This window comes from Meles meles, chromosome 7 (assembly GCF_922984935.1).
Source record: "Meles meles chromosome 7, mMelMel3.1 paternal haplotype, whole genome shotgun sequence".
Classification (NCBI taxonomy): Eukaryota; Metazoa; Chordata; class Mammalia; order Carnivora; family Mustelidae; genus Meles; species Meles meles.
In genome coordinates this window covers 41,991,501-42,006,200 of record NC_060072.1, presented here as the reverse complement: position 1 = coordinate 42,006,200, position 14,700 = coordinate 41,991,501, and the positions used below count along the sequence as shown (strand labels likewise).

Below are 14,700 nucleotides of genomic sequence, written 5' to 3'. Positions count from 1 at the left end.
TCTGGGATCACGACCTGAGCTGAAGGCAGATGCTTAATGACTGAGCCACCCAGGTGCTCCTACTGTTGAGTTTTTAGTGTATCCTAAACACTAGTTCATTGTCTAGCCTGCAGATATTTTCTCCCAGCCTGTCAACTTGTTCTTTTGGCCTCATTAGGGTCTTTCTCATGGCATAAGTTTAAATAAGTTTAAATGAGGTCCAGTTTATAAGTTTTTATTTTTATGGACTGTGTTTTTTTCTTTTAATTCTAAGATTCTCTTTCCCTAGCCATAGATCTCAAAGATTTTCTTTTTTACAGTTAGAGTTTCATAGGTAACACTGAATTTCAGGATCAGATATTTTTTTGCATTAAGTGTGAGAATTAGGTTGAGGTTTTTTGTGTTTTGGGCTTTTTGTGGCCTGTAAATGTCTAGCTGCTTCAATACCATTTGTTGAAGAACTTATCATTCCTCCATTGAATTGCTTTTACATTGTTGTCAGAGATCATTTGAGCATATTTGTGTGTGCCTATTTCTGGGTTCTGTGTTGTGCTTCATTGATCTTTGTGTCCCTCAGCCAATACTATACCATCTTGATTACTATAGCTATATAATAGGTCTTGAAATTGAGTAACTGCTTTCTTTATTCATTTTTTTCAAAATTATTTTAGCTACTTTATTTGCCTTCCCATAAATATTTTAAGATAATCTCATCTATATCTACAAAAAATCTTGCTAGGATTTTGATAGGAATCGCTTTAAAAGGTAGTTGCATTAAACTTACATATCAGTATGGGGAGAATTGACATCTTTACCATATTAAGCTTTCCAATCTATGAATATGATATATCTGTCTATTTGTTTAGATCTTCTTTGATTTCTTTCATCAGTGTTTTATGGTTTTCAGCGTGAAAGTACTGTATGTTTGGTTACACTAATTTTTATTCTCTCAGGCTGACTCATGGCATCTCTCCAGTGGTTCTCACACTCCTACATCATCAGTTTTTAGCCTTTTCAGATTATATCTACTAATGATCATTTCTCCAATCCTTAAAAAAAAAAAAATCCCAAAGTCAAATCATATTTTCTTTGAGGCCACTTACATTCTGTTTTCTGCCCTGTTTCTTTGCTTTTCTTTATGGCAAAATGCCCCAGAAGAGTTGCATATATTTGCTGTTCCTGATTCCTTTTCTTCCCATCTTTTTTTTTAATCCACCCAGCCTGGCATATGCCCCACCTTATGAAGGTAAAGCAGCATCTAGATTGTCAGGTCCAGTGATCAGCATGTGGTCCTTCTCCATCAGCATTGATCTGGTTGATTTCTCCTGGATAACTTTTCTTTGCATCAGGGAAATGGCAGATTGCAACAAGGTGTAATTTGGTACCCATCATACTTCCTCAAAATTAAGTCTGGTAAATCTAAATGTAGTGAAAGGAAAACGCACATGTTGCTAGTGAGAGTTTAAATTGGTGCTACCACCTTAGAAGGCAATTTAATGTTAGGAAAGTTGAAGATACTAAAATTTCTTTATCCAGAAGTTCTATTACGAGGTGCTTACTCTAGAGAAAGTTTTACAGGTGAGATCTGTTGTAAGATTGTTCATTGTAGTATGGTTTATAGTAGCAAAAAGTCTCAGTAGGAAAAACGGAGTACCATCTAGCAGTTGCATTGAACTACATGTATCAGCACAGAAAAATCCCAGAAACATAATGTTGACTGAAAAGTACTAGGTATAAAAGAATAATTTATATGTTTGTGTATAAGATATTAAGTGGGGCTTTTTGTATCATCTAAGCATTTTTCCTGCAGCTCAAAGCTGAGTACAGTAGCTGAGAAAGGATCCCTACAGGGTAAACAGAGATGTTGAACTTGCTGGGAGGTGGCCATCATTTGTCCTGGAGCTCTGTTACCTCCAGCTTATACAAAATAGAGACTTAAATGAGAGGAAGGGCTCTTTAAAGGGTTATTAATCCAAAAAGGAGTGCTGTAGTATTTATATGGCCCTCTATATGGGTTGCAGATAATTTCTCTGAAAGACTGGGGGGCTTTTCAGGAGCTAAAATGTGTCTGTCTATGGCTGGATGCCTGCTGGGATGCTGTCTTAGTGGAGTGTTAGAGAATTCATGGAAAAATATGATTTGGGTATTGAAGACCAGGAGACTGGGGGCTGCTGCTGCTTTCCTGGGGAAGCATAAAGATAAGGGATATATAAAATAGTCTTGTAGTGGAAGAGCCAGAAGAGAGGGCTGCCTCTGTGTGTGTAGTGATCTTAAAAGTGTTTCGTTTGGACCAGGCAGACACTCCAGAGGCTAGTTAGGCTATAGCCATTATGAAAGAAACTTGCCAAAAGATAGTTTCCTGCTTGGCATAAGGTTGTGGTAACCTATTACACCTGTAATGGGAAACTAATACTCAATCATACGGTACTGTAATTATTTGTTTGCAGAGCATTGGGAACACAGAAAACTGGATTGTTAACTCTGCCTGAGGGAAACAAGGAAGGCTACGGTGACATTTGAGTTGTGAGTTGAAGGATTTATAGAAGTTTGCCAGATCTGAGATGAGATGTGCCTTCTAAGTGGAATAGCTAACATGAGCAGAAGAACCCTGACGTTTATAATACCCAAGACTTCTTGGGGTGGCTGTTAGACATAAACATTTAGGATGCTTAGAAGGGAATGGTGGATATTAAAGCTGGAAAAAAGTGGGGCCAGTTCATGCAATTTTGCATGCTTACTAAAATGTTGCCACTTTACCCTGTTTACATGATTATAAGGATTTTAAGCAGGGGATTGATTAGAACAGCAAGGCAGATAGACCATTTGAGATGATATTGTTGAGAAAAAACAAAGAAGTGATGGATTTGTTTTGAGAAAAGAAGTAGTATAAGACTTGGTAGCTAATTAATTGCACCTGAAATTTTGAGGGCTTGAAAGAGATTTATTGTGGACATTTTGCTAGTTGGAAATGCCTTTTAGTAAATTATACAGGAAGGTGGAAGAATATGTTGTGGAGGTGGTGAGAAGGAAAAAGAAATCATTAGACGATGTTTTATTTTTTTTTATTTTTAAAAGATTTTTATTTATTTATTTGACAGAGAGAGAGACCACAAGTAGGCAGAGAGGCAGGCAGAGAGAGAGAGGAGGAAGCAGGCTCCCCACGGAGCAGAGAGCCCGATGCGGGGATCGATCCCAGGACCCTGGGATCATGACCTGAGCCGAAGGCAGTGGCTTAATCCACTGAGCCACCCAGGTGCCCCTAGACGATGTTTTAAAATTGTATATCTAATCTGTAATTTCCTTGCTCCCTGATTATCTATTGCCTACTGAACTGGATGCCTAATAAGTGCCTTTGTTTATTCTCAATTGAAGATGGGATTTGTGCATTTCTTCTTTTAGGATTTTCAGTTTTTCTTTGACATCCTAGTTGCAATTTGGTAATTAAATTTAAAGCTTACTGTACACGTGCACTTGACTCATATATTTAAAAAAAAAGACAAAACTTAGACTGCTTAAAAAGTACTTCCTCAGATTTGCCACAGATGGGACATTTTGTGTCTGCCCTAGCTTTCTGGGGCCAAGTTGGAAATGGGGCCAGCACCTGAGCTTGGGCTGCTGGTTAAGAGTTGGCTGTGTGTGTGTGTGTGTGTGTGTGTGTGTGTGTGTGTAAAGGGCAGGAAGCAGAGAAGTGGAGAGAGACTTCCATAAAATTTTCAGGCGAACTAATAGATATAGTGAAAGAACACTAGTCAGAATCCTATAGTTGCAGGATAAAATTGAGAGTTAATCTCAAATGAAATATGAAATTGAACATATTTTTTAAAAAGATTTTATTTATTTATTTGACAGAGAGAGATCACAAGTAGGCAGAGAGGCAGGCAGTGAGAGAGGAGGAAGCAGGCTCCCTGCTGAGCAGAGAGCCCAATGCGGGGCTCCATCCCAGGACCCTGAGATCATGACCTGAGCTGAAGGCAGAGGCTTAACCCACTGAGCCACCCAGGTGCCCGAAATTGGACATATTTTATAGTGAAGGGGTGTGGTGGTCTACTGGGTATTTATATTCAAGTATAATGTTATTCATTCTCTGGAATGTATTTGAATACTATTTAATTTTATATATGATGTTATATATATTTTATATATATTATTTTAACTTTGTGTATAATGGAGAAACAATGAAGGCATTGCCTTTTTAAAATGGAAAAAAAAAGTTAAGGAAATAAGGATTTACTGTCTTCATTTTTTCCCCAATATTGCATTTGACATTTTTGCCAGTGCCATATGCTGCAGAAGTGAGTGACCACATTTACTTGCAGAAGTAAATGTTTGGAGTATTTGTATTCTTAGACCTCTCAAATCATCAAAAAAAAAATTAGTATTTTTAATCATGTGTCCAGATACAGGATAAATTTGAACATTAGCAGTATACCTGTGTAGTAATTATTACATTCAAGGTCTTGAGATGTGGAGATTATCCTGGATATTGAACTCCAAAATAGAATGAAAATGCTTTATGTAGTATGGCCTTTGCATACTCTTTACCAAAATGATTCTCAGAGTTGTATTAGTCAGATTAAACTAGGTTTTACTGCAGTAGCCACGCTAACGTCTTAGTGTCTTAACATGTTAGTGTACAGTACACATGCATTGTGGGTTCGATAGTGGCTGCTTTGGGACTTGGACTGATTATCTACTCTCGAATATTGCCATTTTCCATGGGAGAGAGAAAGAGAATAAGGAATTGCATACTGGTTCTTCAAACCTATTCTCTGAAAGCAACATGTCTCTTTTATTCATATTCTATTAGTTAAAAAAAGTCACTTGGACTCACTTACTTACAAGGGGCCATGGTGTACAATCCTATGTGCTATGTGCTTAGGAAGAGAACTGGAAATATTTAAGGGGTAGCACTAATGATTACAGTAGCATTTAAATGTAAAATTCAAGACCAAAAAACCCAAGAAAAAGATTGTACGTGATTATAAAAAGTATAATTCTTGAACTATATTGAGAGGATAAATAACAGCTCAAGAAATAGAAGTGCTTTAGATCAGTATGAAAAAGGTTAATAGCTAATCTTCTCAATAGGTGAAAATCTGATTCAAATCTATTAAACAAATTTCAGGCCTCAAATAGAATAAAATGGCCAAAAGATAAGAACAGGCAATTCTCAAAAGATGACATAGAATAGGAAAATTTATGTATTTGAGAGAGGTGCATGAGTGGGGGGGGGGTGGCCTGGTGGGGGTGCCTGGAGAAAGGGGGGGGCAGAGGCAGAAGGACAGGCAGACTCCTTACTGAGCAGGAAGCCTTACATGGGGCTCAAGCCTAAGGCAGATGCTTAACCGGCTGAGCCACCCAGGCACCCAGTATTAAATAATACATCAAGTATTATTTACTTTATTTAAATTAGGGGAAGAATTCAATAAAAATAAGAGTATTGCTAGTGAATTTATAAAGAGATGGTTATCATAAGATGCTGGTGGGATTGTAAGTATAATCCTTTTGTAAAACAACTTACATATTGTATCAAGAACAATAAAAATACTCATCCTCTTTAAGAATTCCTCTTTAAAAAAAAAAAAAAAAAAGAATTCCTCTTTAGGGGGCGCCTGGGTGGCTCAGTGGTTTAGGCCACTGCCTTAGGCTCTGGTCATGATCTCAGGGTCCTGGGATCGAGTCCCGCATCAGGCTCTCTGCTCGGCAGGGAGCCTGCTTCCCTCTCACTCTCTCTGCTTGCCTCTCTGCCTACTTGTGATCTTTCTCTGTCAAATAAATAAATAAAATCTTTAAAAAAAAAAAAGAATTCCTCTTTAGGAAGTTTACTCCAGTTAAAAAGAAGAAATATTAAATGAGTTAAAGGTAGTATTTTTTTAGTAGTGGGGAAAATCCATCCATTTGTTTTGTAATTTCCTTTAAGGACACTAAATACCGTGCCAGGCTCTGTTTGTGCTAAGTACTGGGAGTACACAAATGATTTAAGGTAGGCTTCTTAACATAAACATAGTTTATGTTCAGTGGTGAGGAGAATGTTAGGCGAAGACAAAGAATGGAATGCCTAAGAAATAACATCTGAGTTTAGTTCGGAAATATAAGAATAACCTAAATTTTCAGTGATTGGGAAGTGTTTCAGTATGTTTCAATGTATCAATTTAATTAAATATTTTGCAGTGGTTCAAAGCATTACTTATAAAAACTACCTATAATGTCATGAAGAAGTGTAAAATGGAAGAATATAAAATATGAGTACTATGATTACACACTATGTGAAGATATGTGGATGAATAAAGATTGTTATAGCAGTGTTGAAAGAAATTTTAAAAATTAGGTTAAATTAGAAAACAACACTTTCTTCTAAAAATACGTAACTAGACTAATAATGAAAAAAAAAATCAGACAAATTCCAAAACCGCAAATCCTAGTAGAGGGTCATTCTGCAAAATACCTGACTACCTCTCCTCAAAACTGTCAAGGTCATTAAAAACAAGGGAATGTCTGAGAAATTGTCACAGCCAAGAGAAACTTAGGGAGCCATGACAACATAAATGTAATGTGATGTCATAGATGGGATCCTGGAAAAGAGAAAGGATATTATGGGATCCCTGGGTGGCTCAGTCAGTTAAGCGTCTGCCTTCAGCTCAGGTCATGATCTCAGGGTCCTGGGATCTAGTCCCACATTGGGCTCCTTGCTCAGCAGGGAGTCTGCTTCTCCCTCTGCCTGCTGTTCCACCTGCTTGTACACTCTCTCCCTCTCTCTCTAGCAAATAAATAAATAAATAAAATCTTAAAAAAAATAAAAAAAAGAGGGGCACCTGGGTGGCTCAGTGGGTTAAGTCTCTGCCTTCGGCTCAGGTCATGATCCCAGGGTCCTGGGATCGAGCCCTACATTGGGCTCTCTGCCCAGTAGCCTGCTTCCCCCTCTCTCTCTGCCTGCCTCTCTACCTACTTGTGGTCTCTGTCTGTCAAATAAAATCTTTAAAAAAAAAAAAAAAAGAAAAGAAAAAAAGAAAAAGGATACTATATAAAACTAAGGAGATCAGAGTATAGACTTCAGTTAATAATAATGTATCAATATTAGTCCAGTTAATTGCAACAAATATGTGGTACTAATGTTGGATGTTAATGCTAGAGGAAACTGGGTATGCACAATATGAGAACTCTGCATTGTTTTTGTAACTCTTATACTACCCTAAATAAAAATCCTAAAAATAAGGTTTATTTTTAAGGAGATAGGAAAGGGAGAAAAATATACATATAGGCATTTGTACATCAACTGCCTGTTGAAAGAAAGAAATATATGCCAAATTTATGTATATTATTACAAATATTTGTATATGCGTGGATTAATCCTAGAAGGAAATGAAGTGGAAACCAGTTTTTAAAGAAATGAATGAAGTAAATGAATGAAAGTAAATGAATGAAAATTTGTTGGAAGCAAGCAAAATTAATTTGATAGTTTGGATTGAGGCAGTGGTGATACGTATTACTGCAGTGTGAGAACCTGTGAGTCAAGTTGGACTCTATTAGAATCTGCAATCATGTAGTGTTAGGCAGGGATCCGGAAATGCAGCCAAATATGTAATATATGGGACCTGTTGCTTACTGAGAAAAAAAAGATTCAAAATCTTTCTGTTTGATTATCAAATCATTTGTCTAATCTTCCTTTAACGTGAGAGTGCCAAAAAAAAGAAAGTATTCTGACTTGAGTGTAGTGCCATCTGCTGGCAGTGTTAACTAAATACACTTTTAAAATCATTTCATAATCTTGTGATGGCTACTGCTTTTCCTTATTTATTGTTTCCTTGGTATTTGTTTTATGCTTATGCTGTTTTTTGGTTATATATAATTGATATTCCTTTTAAAAAATCCTTATGGTATACATAGAATGTAGTTCATCACTACCTCGGGTTTTAAGAAGTTCTCAGATTTGGCATGACAGTTTTAGCTGGGAACTAAAAATAAGTCAAGTATGCATAGATCTTTTTTCCTTTCCTTTCTTCTTCTTGCCAGTAACCCTTTATGGTGTTTTAATTTTATCTTATACATTTAATGGAATTAAATTTGAGTGACTCAAAATTATATAATTAAGTACATTTAGCTTCTTGATTCAGAGTCTACCTTATAAGAGTGATACCTGACAGCAGACATTTACCCAGTGCAAATCATGAGCATATAGTTAATCCCTGCTGGTTTACTAATTCACTATGTACGTGGTAGGTAGCACGTGCCTGGTAGGTAACACCTGCCTTGTAGGTAACACCTGCCTTGTAGGTAACATGTTTGTGCCCTAGAATGTTGTTCAATTGATTTCTCTTTTTGGTGAGAGGGTTTGGGAATGCATTTATTTAATTAACTTCAAATTATGGCGTCTTTTTCATCCCTTTTGTGCATGTGCTCTCTCCCTCTCTCTGGCAATTATATTTTGCCCCCTTTGAATTATCTTCTTATTCTTTGCCCATTTTGTCAAATGTGATGTTATTCATGCTTTTATCAGAGCTTTGTTTTGCTTATCTAAGACTATTATTGCCAGTATTCTTATATTAAAGTCTTTGATCTGGCTGGAAGTTACCTGATTATGAGGAGTGAGGTGGGAATGGGTAGGCTGGAGTCTGGTCCTGCCAGGGGATAGTCACATCTCCAGGAAGCCTGGGAAATTGACCTGCAATTTACCTTGTTCTAAAGTAAACATTGAAGAAAATCCTAGAGCCTTTTGAACAAGTTACTTAGACTTGGTATATGGCCAGTTTCCAGAACAGTCAGGAGAGTCCACAAGGGGCACACATTCCCCAAGAAGAGGAAGAGGCACCCTTTCCTCATGGGGAGAACGCTATCCTTCTCTCATATAGGCATCTGTATGTTCTTACGGAAATGTGGCTGACCTGGGAAGCCTCCATTCATGCTGCTCTGAATTTTGTTTTGTGTGGCCCTGTTATTTTCAAACACATTTCAGTATCATCTGGCATTAAGGAAGCTGTATCTTTGGCTATATTTGTTAGCGTCTTTCCTTCAAGCATATCAGCCTTTATGTCGGACATTGTTGATTTTTTTTTTTAATCCCAAGTGGCTAGCCAGTTGTCCCTTTATACCATTTATTGAATATTACATCTTTCCTTCCTGATTCTAATTCTTATTCTTCAAGCCCTATTCCATTGCCCTGTTTTTGCATGTGTTTCCTTCCTAATATATTGTAGTCAGTGGTGGGGCAAATCTCTTACCCTTTTTTTTCTGAATATTCCTGAATTTACTCTACTTGCACATTTACTCTTTCAGAAATACTCTACCATTGAATCAACTCTTAGAAAACCTTTTCTGCTAGAGCACTTATAAAACATCTGCATTAATAAACATAATAAGCACTGGGCCATAGAGGATTCTTCAGACAATGCTGCTTCCTTCTTTTTTTAAAATAAAAATAAATGTGAACTAAAGATTTAAATAGATCTAACATTCTAAAAAAAGTTAACTAGATTGCACACAGACACTTGGTAACTAGTTGATTGGTTGTATTCCACTGGGGTGTGTGAAAAAAACATGTATTATGGCATCTATCATCTTGATATACCTGTCAAGCGTTTACTTGTACCTGCTGTATAAGTTTAAGTTCTGTCTTGTTGATTTCCCTTTGCAGCAGTGTGCAGCTGCTCACCTCATCCCATCTCTTCTCATTTGTGTGTGCTACTTTAGCATTACATTTTGGAGATGCTTTCTCCTTCCTTCAATTCTCTTCAACAACTACCTGCACTGTAAAAACCTATGGCTGTTGGGGTGCCTGTGTGGCTCAGTCCATTGACTATCTGACTCTTGATCTCAGCTAAGGTCTTGATCTCAGGGTGGTAATCAAGTGCTGCGTTGGGCTTCATGCTGGGTGTGGAGCCCACTTTAAAAACAAAACAAGGGGTGCCTGGGTGGCTCAAGTCAGTTAAGTGCCTGTATTTTAGCTCAGGTCCCGATCTCTGGGATTGAGTCCTGCTTGAGTCTTGCATCGGGCTTCCTGCTCAGTGGGGAGCCTGCTTCACCCTCTCCTTCTGCCTTCCATTTCCCTTGCTTGTTTGTGCGCTCTCTGTCAAATGAATAAATACAATCTTTTTTAAAAAATCAAATTTCTTTTACCAAAAATTAAAAATGAAAACCTTATAGATGGTTAAAATGGAGATTTAATTTAAAAATGTAACTAAGAAAATAATTTCTAGAACATTTGTCAATGCCATTGAGACAGAATGGTCTGTGGAGAAACTAAGTACAATTTAATCATTTTGTACAATGAGTGAGGTTTCTGGGGATAAAAGTGGAATTAAAGTTACATGGAAAGAGGATAGTAAACCTTAAAAAGAGATATATTTTTTATTTTATGAATATTTGTTTTTTTGTCTGTAAAAGCAAAATGTTTGTCCTTAGTAAATAAGAATAGCAGTTTGCCCTAACAGATTTTCAAATTGAAATAGGTTTTAAAGTTATTACTTTTTAGATCTTATGTTGTTTTTGTTTAGGTTTTATTTATTGGAAGGCTCTTGCTTCTAGTATGTGACTTAGGTTTCTTACCTGTTTTGTCCTTCCACTCTGGATTGTAAAGTCCTTGAAGGCAAGTGACTGTATTTGGTGTATGTTTGCAGTGCTGCTCTGATCCACAGTGGAGCCTGTTGCAAAAGGAAAAGTCAGCAATACTGATACTGTCTATATTTAAAAGATTGATGTTTGGGATTTTTTTGTGTGTGTTGGCCTTTTACTTTTTATTCTTTAAAAGATTTTATTTATTTATTTGAAAGAGCGAGTGCAGGAGCAAAGGGGAGGGACAGAGGAAGAGGGAGAAGCAGACTCCCTGCCCAGCAGGGAACCAGGAGGTGGGGCTGGATCCCAGGAATCCAGGATCACAACCGGAGCCTAAGGCAATAGCTTAACCACGTGAGCCACCCAGGCATCCCTTGGCTTTGATTTTTAAAATAGAATCCATTAAAATATATTTTTCAAAATTTCCAGTATAGTTAACATACAGTGTTGTATTAGTTTCAGGTGTACAATATAGTGATTCAGCAATTCCATATATTACTCAGTGCTCATCATGGTAAGTGTAACTCTTTAATCTTATCTATTTCACCTGTTCCCCCTCTGCCTTCTGGTAAGTTTTTCTCTATAGTTAAGAGTGTTTTTTGATTTGTCTTTTTCTTTGCTTGTTTTGTTTCTTAAATTGTACTTATGAGTGAAATCATATGATATTTGTCTTTCTCTGACTGACTTATTTCACTTAGCACTATACCCTCTTATCTATCCATGTTGCTGCTGATGGCAAGATTTCATTCTTTTTTATGGCTGATATATCACATCTTCTTTATCCATTTGTCTGTTGATAGACACTTGGGCAGTTTTTATCTTGATTAGTGAATTTTTTGGCAACCTCTTAAACTTCGTATTGGCCTTACCGTGTCCTGGCCTGAAGCTGCAGTACATCATGTAATGCTTTATGTATAGCAGGCCAAGCACACTTAGTTTTCTGTTGTCATAGAAAAGAAAAATAATTGTATCTTAGTGCTGTGTTATATTGAGGGAGCTGACTATGCATAATAAATTTTGTATTTTAAATAGAAAATTACATACAGCATGTAAGCTTTGATTGGATGTAACATTCTGTAAAACTGTTTAAAATTAAGCATGTTAACCTTATTAGAACTGTTTAAGCAGATTTACACTTTATCAGAGCTGCCCTATTGTTCCTTACTCACTTAATGGTAGATGCTTAACTAGCCTTCAGCATAAAGGGATATAAGAGATAATATCTGAAAATAATAGAAGGCGAATCTCCACTGTTTTTTTTCTCTACCACCTTAGAGTTTATTTGGCATGTGATGAAGGTTTTAAAGTAGAGTGTTAGGTGTTAGAGTTTAGAGTGTTGTTGAATCATTGTGTTGTATACCTGAAACTGTAATGTAATATTGCATGTCAACTGTATTCAAATAAATTTAAAAATAAAAAAATAGAGTGTTAAAGGTAGGGGTTATACTGGAATAAAAAAATGGTCTGAGAGAATGAGAGTTGATTTGATGAAGTAAGAGTTCTGTGGAGCCCAAGATAAATTTCAGTTTCAAATATGTCACTAATTTCTAGTCTCACAGCTTTTCTATTTTGAGAGTGTGCACAAGGGGTAGATCTATTGAACATGCTTTTTCTCTGAAGAGTACGGACTTCAGAACAAGGTAAAACTTAATTTCAATAATGAACATTCTTCAAACAGTGCAAAAGTGGTAGTAAAATATTGAAATGTTCCCTGTACCTCTCTTCTGAACTTTTGCCTTTGTGTGATTTACTCTTTAACAGGAAATCAAACCCCAAGGCCATTATAACCATGGATATGGTGAACCTCTTGGACGGAAAACTCATATTGATGATTACAGCACATGGGACATAGTCAAGGCTACACAGTAAGTTTTTTGTTGTAGTTGTTTTCTTTGACATCTGTATTTCAAGTGAAATATGAGCACATGCATTTATTTCTCTTTATTGATAATTCTCTATCTGGTGAGACATTGTGAGACATTGTTCTCATACTTGAGCTCTTTGTACGGATTTAGCAAATCTGATTAGTCTTTGTCTAGTCAGTCCAATGTCTGGGATTCCTCAGGGACTTTTTTCGATTAATTGCTCTCCCCCACCATGGTTATATTTTTTTGTTCCTTTGCATGTCTTGTAATTTTTTTGTTGAAAACTGGACTATTCAAATTCTATGAGGCGATAGTTTTTTCTTTTTCTTTCTTTTTTTTTAAAGATTTTATTTATTTGAGAGAGAGTGAGGGGGAGAGAGCGAGCACTGAGGGAGAATGAGAGGGGGAAGCAGACTCTCCATTGAGCAGGGAGCCCAATGCAGGGCTTGATCCCAGGACTCTGAGATCATAACCTGAGCCAAAGACAGACGCTTAACTGACTGAGCCACCCAGATGCCCCTGAGGTGATAGTTTTTATATCAGATTCTCCCAGGGTTTATTGTCGTTTGTACCATTTCTAAACTAATTCTGTAAAGTCTGTATTTTTGTCATGTGTGACCACTGAAGCCTCTGCTCAGTTAGTGGTCAGTAAATGATTGGACTTTTTAATCCCTAGAACCAGTTAAGTCTGATCTTTTTTGAGGAGCTGTGTGTGTGTGGACACTCAGCACTCTGCCAGGCAGCTTATTAGAGCCTTAGCATTCGCTTTTTGATTGCCCAGAACCTCAAGCTCAATTAGATGTGAGAGCTTAGGGCCTTCCTCGATCTTTGTTGAACATGTGCACACAACCTTAATACTTATGTACGCCGTTCTAGATTCCCAGGGATATGTCTGAGCTTTTCAAAGCCCCTTTGGGTATCTTACTCTTCAGCTTGTGCTTTTAAACTTTTTGATTTGTGTATTGTTGTTGTTGGACCCAACTGTCATCCATCCTCTAAAGCAGCTGTTTTATCAAAAAACATTTGATAAATAGCCCCCAGGATGAAGCTTTTAAAGAGTTTAAGTAAGGTTCAATAAATGAGCCTTTCTGGTGGACTCTTCCCTATCTGGGAAGCACCAGGCAGGTCAAATAATGACTTCTCTTTTGGAATGAGGCTTTGAGAGAACTCCATCCCTGTTCTGCTCACTCTGGTTACTAGTTATTAGTGTAACCAAACCACTGTGAGTTCACTCCTCGGTGAGTCACAGATACACCAGGTGGAGTTGTTGCACAGGTAAACATTATTTGCAGCAAGTGAGGAGATCACAAAGAATAACTTGCAAAGCTGTGATTCCCTGAGCAAGTGTGGTTGGGTTCCTTTTATTTAGGGATATGATGAATATTTTAAAAAGGGATTCTTTTCATTGGATGTAGAGGTGGGCATAAAGTTGCACACTTGCCTTAAGAAAAAGGAAACATGTCTTTTTGTTGTATGTTATGTAAATGAGGCTTGTGTTCCTCCTTGGGCAGATATTATAATATTATAATGAATAAAGGTAATTATCAGTTATTCTAGAGGTTACTCCATAGTCTATCTGTACAGGTGCAATTCAGGGATTAGAACCGACCTGGGCTAGGTGGTCTGGACCAGCTGGAGATCTTGTCAGGGCAGTTGCTATCACTTGAGAGGTGGTTTTAGTTTCCAAATGCCTGAGTTGAGCTAGCTGGAAAGAGAGCTTAAGGAAGAATGTGGGACCAGGGTCAGTGAGTTCAAGCTAGGTGGACAGTAAAAGGTCACGTGTTAGGCTCTAGCTGATGACACTAGTACCAGGAATATATTTTTTTTTCAAGGCTGCTGGGGAACAGAAAGGCTAGTACTATGATCAGTTAAAATACCACAAAGTTCTTTGTTCTGATTGAAATTCAGCTGTTTTTTTGACTGAATGCTCCTTGGATTGCTGACAGCCTTTTCTTAATTCCCAGAGTTCTGAAAAAGTTGATTTTGACACTTTCTGCCAGTTTTTTCATTACTTTTGTGGAAAGACAAACTTCTGCAGGTCCTTATTTCACTGGTGGCACTCTTCCTTTCTTGATTGTTACGTATAGTCAAAAATCAGAGCACCTTGTGTCACCTGTATTTAGCTAACAAATTACACTGCATTACATTCATCTTTCCTATTGAGATTGCTCCTTTCAATACCTCCTTTCTCTTGTTTGTGATTAATCTGTCTCACCCAAATGCATCATTTCCTTCAACAAATAGACTCCAGTATCTTTTGTCTTAAGAAAAAAATAACCACCTTTCTTTGTATTTCTCATACTCTTCTATT

At 37.2% G+C, this 14,700-nt stretch overlaps 1 protein-coding gene across 1 annotated transcript in view; it reads left to right on the top strand.

The window, feature by feature from the left end:
- The window catches only part of ZDHHC17 (zinc finger DHHC-type palmitoyltransferase 17), an 87,314-nt gene that overhangs the window by 12,868 nt on the left and 59,746 nt on the right, over positions 1–14,700 (top strand). The window contains exon 2 of the mRNA XM_046011456.1: positions 12,286–12,389. Coding sequence (XP_045867412.1) covers positions 12,286–12,389 — 104 coding nt within the window. The remainder of the gene's footprint in view (positions 1–12,285; positions 12,390–14,700) is intronic.